This window comes from Eptatretus burgeri, chromosome 4 (assembly GCF_056783735.1).
Source record: "Eptatretus burgeri isolate ZD-2024b chromosome 4, Ebu_testis_v1, whole genome shotgun sequence".
Lineage (NCBI taxonomy): Eukaryota > Metazoa > Chordata > Myxini > Myxiniformes > Myxinidae > Eptatretus > Eptatretus burgeri.
In genome coordinates this window covers 135,134,203-135,146,963 of record NC_140964.1, presented here as the reverse complement: position 1 = coordinate 135,146,963, position 12,761 = coordinate 135,134,203, and the positions used below count along the sequence as shown (strand labels likewise).

The window sequence follows — 12,761 nt, the reverse complement described above, 5'->3', positions numbered from 1 at the left end:
GTAGTTGGTAATCACGCAGACTCCAATCAGCCGAGCACCAAAAAATTGCCGATATCGGCCAAGCATTAACGTTTATGTGTGTGGTTTTTTTTTGGGGTTTTTTTTCACATGAAGCATACCATTTTCCCTCTGCGAACTCCCCTCCCTCCCAACCCACTCTCTCTCCCTCCATCCTCACTGTGCAGCACCCTCCTCCCACACATCTTCATCTCTCCCTGGACGTTGGTTAGGTCCAAACGGTGTTCGTCTCCAAGCGGTGATTATCTCCGGATGTGTCCGGGCACGATGTTTATGTCTTGGCGGTGTTTGTTGGTCTCTGGACGTGTCCGGGCGTTGTTTATAGTATGACCAGTAGAAAATGAATTTCAGACATTCTTTTATTTCCATCATCACTGATATTCCATGAAGAATCATTTTTAATGAGACCCTATGAATTGTAATTAACGCTCCACCGGATGTCTGCCTTCCCTTCACCTCACCTCACACTGCCTTCCCTCCCCCCACCCTTCCTCACTCTCCCTCTTTCCCCCTCCAACTCCCCACTCTCCCCCCCCACCCTTCTCTCTGTCTCTCTCCCCCCTCCATTCTTAGTATTCCCATCAGTGAAGTGATGGGTGGAATTTGTGAGTACTGTAGAACATAAAGGTAACTTGCTGACATGCTATGTTGTATTTTTAAAAACAAGAAGTCACATACCAGATATGGGTGTTAATCCATCATCTTGAAAGTGCAGGCTGCAGAAATCACTGAGCCCGATTCCACAGACACCAGGAACATTTTGGAATCCAACAAACTTTTCGCAGAAACTGGAAAGTTCCCGAATAACAGTCTCCAAGTTGACAAAAATACTTCCCAACAGAGAAGAGCCTGCAAGCTGGACGACCTTCGGCTTCAAAAACGAATTCACAAATTTACAGAAGTCAGCATAAATTGCAAATTGTAATTTTTCTTTGGCGAGAGCGAGGAGCTCGGTTCGCAATGAATCCGACTCTGTACAAACTCGAAGAACCTTCTGATTCTCAATTCCAAGTTTATCGATCACTGCTTGGGCTGTTTCTGTTCTCAGGCCTTGTGATTGGAGCCATTCCAAAAAGCTGTCCATTTCACCGATGACCTGCCAGGGACACAAGGCTTGTGTTAATAAAGGAATGATTACGCTGTATGTTACAGTAGAATCTGGATAATAAGCACATATGCTTATTATTAGCTCACCTGGAACGTAGTTCCAGGGAGTTTATGGGATGGCGTGTCATCCGTCTGCCCGTACACAAATACTTGCAAATTCTTTTCTGAAACTACACATTCGATTTTAATGAAACTTTACCACAACGTTAATCACCATGTGTGTACCAACGTTTATTCATGGCACTAAAAACAGCAAAAAGAACAACCAGAGATTGCAGACCCTCACAAGGAATGCTTTTTTGTGTTGTATTTTGTGTGGCTATTATATATTAGTGTTATATGTAATTAATAAGAGACATAATTAGAACTGCCACTTTATAACTGCTGGCAGTGATGACCGGGAAGAGGGAAAGGGGAAAGTGGAGAGTGTGAAAGGAGAGGGGAGAGAAGGGAAGGGGTATCTGTGGAGGAGGGGGGGTATAACAATTGCTCTGTTGCCAAATTATGCAGATTAAATTTAAAGTGCATTCATTGGGATGGGGGGTGGGGGGGGGGGTTCTTATTTTGAAGAGTACTGTATATACTTCATGGATGCCACCAAATGGTGTTAGGGTTAGGTTATATCTGAATATACAAGATTTTTCAGGGATGATGAATGGGAGATTAGTATTCTTCAATTTCTTCATATATGTCTTCTAGATTTTTCTCAAGCTGTCGATCACAATGAGCGCACTATCGTACTTTCCAAAGTCCTATAAATGGGAGTCAATTCAACTCCTATTTCTTGGATAAGTGACTTTATTTGAAATCGTGAACAGTGTGTCAAGTACACTGATAAGGTCTCCAAATGGGCAAACATTAATGCTGGAGTTCCCCAAGGAACAAAGTTGGGACCTGTTGTATTTCTTGCCATGATGAACAATGCTGGCTGGCTCCAGCAGAATTGTCACCAGTATTGACTGCTTCAAACATGTTGATGACATTACATTCACTGAAAAGCGTAGTATTCACACTGCTTCTTGCATGCCAGATGTTCATGAACAACTTCATAACTGGTCTATGTAGAACGGAATGTGTCTCAACCCCAAAAAGTGTGTGATTGTTCCCACCACCACCGAAGGTGAAGGAGGTTATGTTTTCACCCCTCTATGTTTGTTTGTTACTTGCAAAATCGAAGATTTCTCAAGTATATTCTCGACGACTCAAGGTCAGTCGATGTTGTTATTCTGTCTGTTTCTGTTTCTCTGCCTGTTTCTCTGTCTGTCTGTATGCCTGCTGTTGGCTAATGGCTGGAGTTGTGGGCTTGGGATTCTCGGATCCTGAGTTCAAATCCCGCTCAGCTGTTGAATAAAAACCAGGTGGGGTTGACTCTGCCTGTCATCCTTCCGAGGTCGGCAAAATGAGTGCCAGCTTGTTGGTATTGTGTGTTGGAGTGACAATCTGTCCAGGATTGTGTCCAATAGCCAAGGAGACTGCTGAGGCAGCACCAACGCTCTGCGCAGAGTCTGGTCCCAATGGATGGATGTCTGTTTGTCTGTCACCTTTAGGTCACAATTTTAAACCGATCTTCATGAAACTTCACCACATGGTAGAGTTTGTCATACGGAATAAGTCTATTGTTTTTGAGGTCAAAAGGTAAACGTAGGCCAAAGGTCAACAACTTTGGTGGGATTTCTGAAATCTTCAAATTTCATCCGATTGACTTGAAATTTGAAGAGGATATATTGTTTCGAATTTGAAAGCCGTGAGCACACAACAGCCAGAGTCCTTATCGATCAGTTGTATCGGTAAGTATGTGTTTCTAGTTTGGGTCCCGTCCCTGATGTCTAATGGGAATTAAGTGTACGTGCGCTGTGCAGTTATGTTATAGATAGGATTTTTTACATCTTACATCAACAACGACAACGACAACCCTCTGCTCGCTGCATTGTCAGCGCTCTTCGCACGGCCGCTGGCATGCGGGCATGTCTGGAATTCCATGCCCCAGGTGGTGTGCATTTCGATGTGGATTTCGCACCGTATATGGTCACAAAGCGTTTCGCTTTGGCTGCGCGCCAAATAAGGGTATGTGTCGTTTTCCACCCAATGGGCGACGAACAGCCCAGAGTCGGGGCAGTCCTTGGCAAGAAGGTGGAGCCGCGACACGCCGTCCACCCAATGGGAGCAGGCCACGGGGGCAGATGGGCTCCAAAAGAAAAGCGACAAAGGCGATTGATTTGCGTCCAGTCGGCTCGAGTGCGCGTCTCTGTCCGGGTCTGTGGCTGACTGCATCCGAGGTGTCTCGCGCGGATCCGAGGTGTCTCGTCTGACACATTGCTGCGGGCGATCGACCATCTCAACGTGGGAGATGATCTCCTGTCACCTGCCTGCGAGCTGGAAGAGCGTGCCGATGCCCGACGCTACCCTCCACACCTGTTGCTTGAAGCGGCCTCGTGTTGTGGGTTCGAGTCCCGTTACCCCAAGATCCTCGAGAACCACACGAGGTGGACAGGTCCAAGCTAGCTTCTCTTCCCTCAGCCCATCTTCCCTCCGAGCTGACGGGGCAATAAAGACCTCGAAGACCATCGCTTTCTGGGCATTTGTGTGTGTGTGTCCTTGGGCCCCGTCTATAAGTAACAACTGTGCAAGTGCTTTCTTTGCTTATTGTACATTGCATTTCTTATACTCGTGATAACTCTGCTCTTTGTGTGCTTCCCCTCCCCGATTATTGTAAAATAAATACCCCTATTCTTGAATGTACCAGCTCATTTCTGTGCTTCTTTCATTGGCTTAGCAAGGTGCGTTTTGGGAAATTGGGAGATGGTAAATTGTGTATTTGGACCGACGGGTCTTGTTAACCATCCGCTCGGGTAACGCACGGTAACAGCTCGTCCCGCTCGAGCTCCGTCACGGGTGTGACTTCCCCGGTAGCTTGCCACATGGGTTTTTAGGTATATTGAAGTATGGCAATTAACCCGATCCCACGCGGTCAAATTATTGGTGATTCACGGTCCTGTAAGGGACCTGTGCCTTTCGGAGTTCTCCGCGAAGCACAATCAGGATTCCGGGTGTTCGGTGGAGCCGACTCTGCTGCTCCACCTTGCGGTCGTGCTCGCCACAGAGACCTGGCCCCACAACAATATATTGTTACGGCTGTGGAAATTCGCAGAGCACCATATAGGTCCTTAGATCAGTTATGCCGAGAAGTCTGTTTTCAGATAGATTTCCCCACCGATGTCTAAGGGAATCATTTGTGTAACAGGGTTGTGAATCTTCAGTTAGCCTTTTTCTTTTACTATCGTTATTTTAGACCAACCGCTTCACAACCACCACCTCCACCACCACCAATGCCTTCACACAACCACCTTAACCACAAGCACCCAACCACACCACCCTCAGGACCACCACAGGACGCCAGCCACGCGACCATTGCAACGACCACCCTAACCACCACCACGTTGCCATCTCAGCACAGTTGCGAGAATCCTGGCATTCGTCGGGAGAGAACGGACGACGGCCTCACACCTCACCCCCCCCCCAACGGAAAGCACATGCGGAAGAGACGCTGGGAGCAAGAAAAAGAATGTGAAAGGCCCCGATTCGGCGAGGGAAACGCCCTGTTTCTGGAAGATTCGCGCGCATGCTGGAAGGGAGGGGGCGAAAGGGGGGGGGCGAGGCGCGGTGGTTATAAAGGGGCACGCTGAACGCGCGGTCGGGGTCTGCAGGTCGTGGTCGCTCACTCTCTGTCGGTCGGTCGGTTGCTCTCTCTATCTGGGTCTCTCTCTCTCTACCTGGGTCGCTCTCACTCGCGGTCGCTTTCTGAGTCGTCGGCTGCTGGAGGTTGTGGAGGTGTGTGGAAAGGAGGAGAGAGCGCAGCGGAGCAAATGCGCATGGCCTGCCGAGCCGTGCCTTACCGTGGGTCGTGGAGACGGGACGTCAGGGTAGCCCCAGCGAGGTGAAGGTAGCCAGCCCAGTCTCGCGGAGCCTCTGCGGTCTACACGGCTCCGTGTCAATAAAGACCCCAAGGGGTCCAGTCTGCCCCTCGTCTGTCCTGGGGTTTTTCTTTGCTTTTGAATGAACGTTGTGGCGCCATGTCTTCAAGTAGAACTGTTAAGTGTGTTCATAATAAATAGACGGTCGTCGCTCTTTGTCTTGCTCGTGTTTTGTCTCTTACTCGCGTTTGCTTTAAATAACTGCATAACTGCATGCGTGCTTAGCATTGATTGATACATGACTGCATATGTGTTGTGTGTGGAATAAATGTGCTGGTTTAAATGTAACCCGTTCGTTGCGTCCTCTTTCCCTAATTGAACCGCCACATTGCACTCGGAATATAGTTGGTTTTTAAATAGCCGGTAAAGTGATCGGGTTCAACGGGGCTCGCGATAACACCCCGCTCGGTTATCCCAAAACAGAGCGAGCTGCTTAAAGCGGCTCGTGTCCCAGCGGCCCCGTTGAGGTACAGTCTCTCGGTAGTCTGCCCACGCAAATAATTAGGTATATCGACAATTCGGCGATTGACCGTCGCGCGCGGGTAGAATATTAACTAAGCTGTGGTGTGCTTAAAAACACGCCCGTGGCTGGTTTCCGGCGTTGATCCGGAAAGCCGCGACTGGATTGTCCGTTCAGTGAGCGAGACGGCCGCCATTGGCTCGACGCGGTCGTTAGCACGCCGGCGGGCGAGAATCCACAACAATATTTCAGGTCAATGAATTCAATGAGCCAATTGTTGTTGAGATCAACATGGACCAAAAGGTCAACGTAGGCCCAAGATCAATGACTAAGGTGGAATTTCTAAATTCCTCAATTTCATGCAATTGACTTGAAATTTGAAGAGGATTTATATTTCAGGTCACTGAATTTAACAACCAATTATTTTGGAGGTTCACATTGGTCAAATTTCATCCCATTGACTTGAAATTTGAAGAGGAGTTGCATATTTGATCATTTAATTGAAACACCAATTAATTTTGAAGTCAAATTTGTTTGATGGATTTTGCAAGTATCGTGCTCTACATGATGTCTTTTTGTTTTTTCTGTTTGTCTGTCTATCTGTGTGCAGGATATCTCAAAAAGTTGTGGATGCATTCGGACGAAACTTAGTGGACAGGTTGTGTGTGCTGCAAGGACAAATTGATTCGATTTTGGTAAAGATCCGGATCCGGATGCAAGAATTATTTAACTTTAAAAGTGATTCTTCACCATTGAGACATAGGGCCAAAAACGATACATTGTTACAGATTTGGAAACTATTTGCACACAAACAGACAGCAGTCCCTAACCTTAGTTATTTCGATAAGTATGTGTATAGTTCGATTCCTCCCTGTGTTTAATGGGAATTTCATGTGTGTGCTGCGGGTTAATTTATAGTCAGGTCTTTTTACATCTTAAATCCCCCAACAACCCTCCAAAGGAGTCGACGGCAACAGCCACCCTCTGCTTTTGGCACGGACGAAACGGACGGACATTGGGAGACACAGACGGACAAGGACCGTGCAGTGGGGATGTAGATTAGCTACGTAGAGTTAAAAGGAACGTGCATTAGTGTAAGGGATGATGGGGGGCACGAGCTAGTTAGTGGGGACGTAGCTAGCAGTGCTAAATTGAAAAAAAAAAGAATGAAAAAGAAACAAGATGAGTGAATGTGGAATGCATGGTGCGAATGAATGATTGGGGGAGGAGTGAATCCCACCCAAGGGACCCAAGGGTCAGTGTAATGTTAGTTAGTGGATTCGTCAAATTTACCAAAAGGAGGTCGTTTTGTTGTTGGTGTTGAGTGAAGGCTCAAAACCTTTTTGAAGGGTGCAGGAGTCCATTGACCGGCTGGGAGCGTAGCTGTGGAAAGGTGAGTATTGAGTAAAGGGCACCCCGGGCAATGAGTAGTCAGCCAGAGTGGGCCGTGGGTCCAAGGGACCGGGATAGTGTACTGGGCGCGGGCAGCGTACTGGGCATGAGCAACCCTCGGAAAGGGACCCGGAGCACCGAATTGCCACGTGGGCCTTGACAGGGGAGTATCCAGGGGCACTCCACGCGTTCATACAGAGTCGGTAGGCTCGAAGACAGCCTCAGTGCCCGGGGGGTGCCGTAGTGCGAGTTCGGCAGAGGGGAAACTCCTGCCAGTTGAGCCATGCTGCCCAACCACGAAATTGTGCAAGGGAACGCGAGAAAATGTGGGCCGGGCCCAAAATTTATATCGGACACCAATACAGGCGATGGGAATCATGGTTGCGAGAACCGATAGTTTAAAGAGACAGGCGTATTGAAAAGCCCCGGGGATAGTTAAAAGTTTAACAAAGGATAGGGTAGATAGGAAATGTGTACCCCTTCACACCATCCATCCCTTCGCTCTCTGTAGGCCGCTGGACCCACTTTGGAAAGATTGCTGAGATATGTGGGAGGCTTTTCTGAGGCTTCGTTGAGCCTCGAGGCAGGTCACGAGTCCCTCCCTTCTTCCCCCCCAAAAAGGATCTTAGGGGTTGGGAGTAGATGGAAAGGATAGGTCAGCCGGACAAGGACAATAGGAGGGTTTGGGATACGTGTAATTATAAAGAAAAAATAAAAAATAAAAAAAGTAAATAAAAAGGAAAAAAAAAAAAGTAAATAAAAAAAGGGGTCGAAATTTTGTTGTTTTGTTGCAAACTAAGGGAGTGGGTACGGACAAAGATAGGTTTGGGGGGGGGACAGTAGGGTAGGTCCGAGCCCGTTTCCGGACCGGCAGACACCACCGCACTCCCTCCACAGCCTCACAGGATCAGACCAGAGGCCGGCCAGGTTTGAGTGCCAACCTGTGTTGTGCTGCAGCTGCTGGTCCGCATTTGCCTCGCCTTGCCATGCCTTGTTTGCCTGCCTTTGTCTTGACCCCATGCCTGCTTGCCCTTGCTTGCATGACCCCCATGTCACCATCTCACCATGTGCGCCAGGACCATTCTCCAGTGTGTTTGCAGAGACTGCCCTGCAGGTAGCCACTCCACAAGGACTGCGTTTGCGCAGCCCATGCATCCATTTATTTTTTTTTTCATGTTTTGCACCAATGACTTTTTCTCTTCACAGATAACAGGTCGTGGGCCATAGTTAGTGTAAATATTATGACTGTACATAACTTTGTAACCCACCTGTGTGTCTGTCTAGCACCGACAATTTAGTTAAGTTGTCCGTGTGAGTCAGATAGTTTAGTTACGCAGCGCACTAGGTTATTTATTTTTGGGACATGTATTCAATTGTCGCACTCAGGGATCCGTAGGTAAAATGTACGAGGGGAAAACCTACACCTGCATGGCACACCAAAGTTTACGACTCGGGACGAGTCTATAAAAAGCGGGGGGGGGGTAGTGTTACGGACTTGGAAACCATTTGCACACACAAAGACAGCAGTCCCTAACCTTAGTTATTTCGATAAGTATGTGTATAGTTAGATTCCTCCCTGTGTTTAATGGGAATTTAATGTGTATGCTGTGGGTTATTTTATAGTCAGGTCTTTTTACATCTTAAATCCCCCAACAACCCTCCAAAGGAGTCGACGGCAACAGCCACCCTCTGCTTTCGGTACTATTCGCATTCTTCACACGCTGGCGTGCCAAACACGTGCGTAGGCGGGGTTTCATCGGTCGCCGGCACCGATGCCATCAAAATGTGCCAATATTTGATGCCATCAAAATATTGGCGTCCACGGTCCGCTAAGGTACCCGTGACCTTTGGAGTTATCCAAGGGTTACGACCTTCAATTCTGGGTGTTCGGTGAGAGACGGCCCAACTGCTGCGTCTTGCGGTCGTTATTGCCACCGGAACCCGGCACCACAACAATATAGCATGCTATTTCAAAAATGTATTGGGCCGATATGTTCTCATGGATTAGGCATTATGTGGTGGAGGTTTGCGCTCTACTGAGTGCCCTTCTCGTTGAATTGTGTTTCACTCGAAACAAACCACCCCCTTGTAAACCTGTCATTGAATGATGTTGAAATCCAAAATTGCAATATCATTGAACTGTTGGGTATCTTCATCCAGTCAGATTTGAAATGGGATGCACATGTCAGTTATATTGTTAAAAGAGCGAACAGTCATTTACACATTATTCAGAAGTTAAAATACTGTTGCGGTTGAGGAAATTCGCAAATCACCATTCAGGTCCTGTCGGTGAGATATCTCTGTAAGTACATGTGTGGTTAGCCCAAACCCGTTGTTTAGAGAGAATAAATGTGATTCATTCGGGCTGCGACCCTTTAAGATAGCCGTTTTTCTGTTCTATCTTTATTTTGAACCAACCACGTCTCAACCGCCATCACACAACAACCACCAACCGCAACGCCGCTTTACAACAACAACGCCAACAGCCACGACCTTTACCTTCACAACTCGCTCCTGCAAACATCGCATCACCACCATTCCAAACGTCGTCATGGCCATAAACCACCACAATAAACCCTCCACCACCTTCACCTCTCCTTCTGCGGCCATTCCCGCACCACTTGTGAACGCCGAGCGTCAGGCTGTCCTGGCCTCGTACGGGACGTGCGCCGAACCGCGGGTGCAAAGTGCGGCCTTTCCGAGAAGAATTCGGATCAGGAATGATACACTCCCACTTCTGATCCGTCCAATCAGCAAGCGCGGGGCGGTTTGGCCACGCCTCCAGGCGCGTCAGAGTGGAATCGGGATATGCAAATTCTCGGATCAGGGGAGACTCACGCCCCTTTTCCTCCGTCCAATGGGCGAGCGTGGCTCCACCCCCGAGCTCGTTCTGATCCAGAAATTTGCATATGGGTTCTCCTGCCGGCCTATAAAGCGCCGGGCACGGGTCAAATCTGAGGCAGTCAGTTTTCGGAAGAGTCAGTCTGGAGAGGTCGGAGAGCCGAGTGGAGCTCGCAGTCTGTCAGGGTTTGGAGTCTGTCGGGGAGCTGCAGAGAGGGGAAGCCTGGAGCTTGGAGCGCGGTCGAGTCGGGTTGGAGCGCGGAGTGAGTCGGGAGGCGAGGGCGTACAGGTGGTTTGCTGCAGTCAGCTGAGGAGAATTGCGGAGGAGACCGGATAGCTCGGGTCCGAGGCAAGGAAGACGGCGGTCGGCGACGAGCTCGCAGTGGAGTCGCTCGTCGCGGGACCCAAGCAAGCCAGCTATCCTTTTCCCCAGAGCATCAACAATTCCCCCCTTTTTCCCCCCCGCGCTGAGATAGTGCGAAAAGGGGGGGCCCCGTTCCCACCCCACTCCAAGCAGTGCCAACGAAACCCGCGAAGGAGCGCGGAGTCGGGGCACCGCCGCGCCGCCACATTTGTGGCTCATCACAAAGACACGGGTAGGATCCACCTGGTCTCGCGGCCCACAGGCCCCGTCTGCCCCCTTGTCTTTGAGGGTGGCCCTTTTCTTTTGCTTTTGAGTAAATGTGTTGTTGGCGCCGTCTATAAAGTAAAACTGTGCAAGTGCTGCCGTGTGCTCGCGTAGTCGGTAGTAGATGTGCATTGTTGTTTTTCTTTTGTAGCATTTGATATATGTGCATAATTGTTGTAATTGTATATGTGTGCTCTCCGTGTGCCGCGGAATAAATGTGCTTAATGTTGAACTGTTTTTCCCGTTTCGCTTCGTCTTTTCTTTAATTGAATCTCCATCTTGCTTCACGTAAAGGGTTGGTAGTGGGCTTAATACGCCCGATAATTAATCGGAACCGTCGAGGCCGACGATAACACCGCTCGGTTATCCCGATAGTACGGAACGGGTCGCTTAAGCGGTTCGTGTCCGGAGTCGGCCTGTGGCGTGGTACGATCGCCCGGTCGACCACTTGCGCAGGTACTTAGGTCGATCGAATTTGGCGAGCAACCCTATCCTGCGCGGGTGGGCAATTAGCACGATCGTTGTGAGACCGAAAGGTCCACCCGTGGCTAGTTCCCGGTGTTAGTCCGAGAGGGTCACGACTGGATTGTCCGTCCGGTGGGCGACGTGCCGCGATTCGAGTTACGTGGCCGTTCGCACGCCGGCGGGCGCGAATTCGCAACAATACTATTCCCTCACAAGTAACAATCTTGTAAACATTTTCACATCTTTTGTTCGACCCATATTAAAATACAGAGCTCCAGTTTGGTCGATTGGAATTATAAAGCAGCAGTGCAATGCTGTTGGATTTGTTCAGAAAAGGACTTGCAGAGTTGTCCTTAGCCCAAACTACTCAAGTTACTCAGACGCTTTACGCAATTGTGGTCTGGAGTCACTTGAGAAGAGACGTGAACAACTTTGTTGTTCTTTCGTGAGATTGCTCCGAAATTCCAAACTTCACCACTTGTTACCTGCAGAGAGATCTCAGAGCGGCTATCAGCTATGCAACTCAAAACAACGAACCGAGTTAAAATGTAAAACCACACGATTCAAGAACAGCCCATTGGCATTTCTCATCTGCACAATGAAGAAACTGTAGTGATTGTTAATCTTTGAACTTTGATGTCATGTGAATTGCTAAATTATGGTAAAATTGTTTCTTCTTATGCCTGGTGTTGGCTTAATGGTTTGGGTGGTGGGCTTTGGATCCGAGTGTCCTGAGTTCAAATCCCGCTCCGCTGTTGAATTAATACCAGGTGGGGTTAACTCAGCCTGTCATCCTTCCGAGGTGGGCAAAAATGAGTGCCAGCATGCTGGTATACTGTGTCGGAGTGGCGACCCGTCCAGGATTGTGTCCAATAGCCAAGGAGACTGCCGAGGCAGCACCAATGCTCTGCACAAACTATGGTCCCAATCTCCTCCCAATCTCCTGTTTCTTCTTGATGTTATTTTTATTCTGTTTCGATGTCCTTTTTCTTGCCATTTTTATTGCATTAACACCTTTTATTTGTGAAAATTATCAATTGTAAAATTTACCTCAATTTGGCCTTCGGCCACAATGGAAGTTGAATTGAAATAAACCTTTATTAATTATTATTATTATTGTTATCATTATTATTACTAGTACGGGCCTGTAGGTGCGTGCCCGTAGGTGAGTGCCCGTAGGTGAGTGCCAGTCTGTGCAGCCCTCTCTCGCCCCCCCCCACTCTCGCCCTATCTCTCTCACCCCCTCTCTTGCCCCCCCTCTCTTGCCCCCCTCTATCCCCCCTAGTTTCGCCCTTCCTCTCTCGTCCCTCTCTCTCCCCTCTCTCTCGCCCCCACTCTCATCCCCCCCTCCCATCCCCCTCTCTCGCAGATATTGGTCGACAGATAAATGGTCGTAACTTGGGAACTGCTCGTCCGATTAATATCAAACCTCGAAAAGGCACATCCGCGGGTCCCCAGCAATATTCCTGGCAAGTTTCAATCGTGCAAAAGAAATAATAAAAAATAAATAAACATTAATTGTGATGTCATTCGTGACGTCATAGCACCGTGTCCTGTCATTGGTCGACAGATAAATGTCCATAACTTGGGAACCGCTCGTCCGATTAATATCAAACCTTGAAAAGCACATCCGCGGGGCCCCGGCAATATTCCTGGCAAGTTTCAATCAGATCGGACCGTCGATCATGCAAAATAAATAAAAAAGAATAAATAAATAAACATTCATTGTGACGTCATTCGTGACGTCATAGCACCGTGTCTTGTCATTGGTCGACATAAATGGCCGTAAATTGGGAACCGCTCGTCCGATCGATATCAAACCTCGAAAAGGCACATCCGCGGGTCCCCGGCAATATTCCTGGCAAGTTTCAATGAGATC

At 48.5% G+C, this 12,761-nt stretch overlaps 1 protein-coding gene across 14 annotated transcripts in view; it reads right to left on the bottom strand.

Moving 5' to 3' along the window:
• The window catches only part of LOC147029178 (uncharacterized), a 48,813-nt gene that overhangs the window by 22,999 nt on the left and 13,053 nt on the right, over positions 1–12,761 (bottom strand). For 8 of the 14 annotated variants that reach the window (XM_085876387.1, XM_085876392.1, XM_085876385.1 and 5 more), the window contains 2 exons: positions 1,213–1,295; positions 697–1,114 (listed from right to left, as the gene is read on the bottom strand). In XM_085876387.1, coding sequence (XP_085732513.1) covers positions 697–1,102 — 406 coding nt within the window. In that variant the 5' untranslated portion in view covers positions 1,103–1,114; positions 1,213–1,295. Of the gene's footprint in view, positions 1–696; positions 1,115–1,212; positions 1,296–3,016; positions 12,084–12,761 lie in introns of those variants that run through there. The other 6 variants (XM_085876384.1, XM_085876390.1, XM_085876393.1 and 3 more) reach the window with 3 other exon arrangements.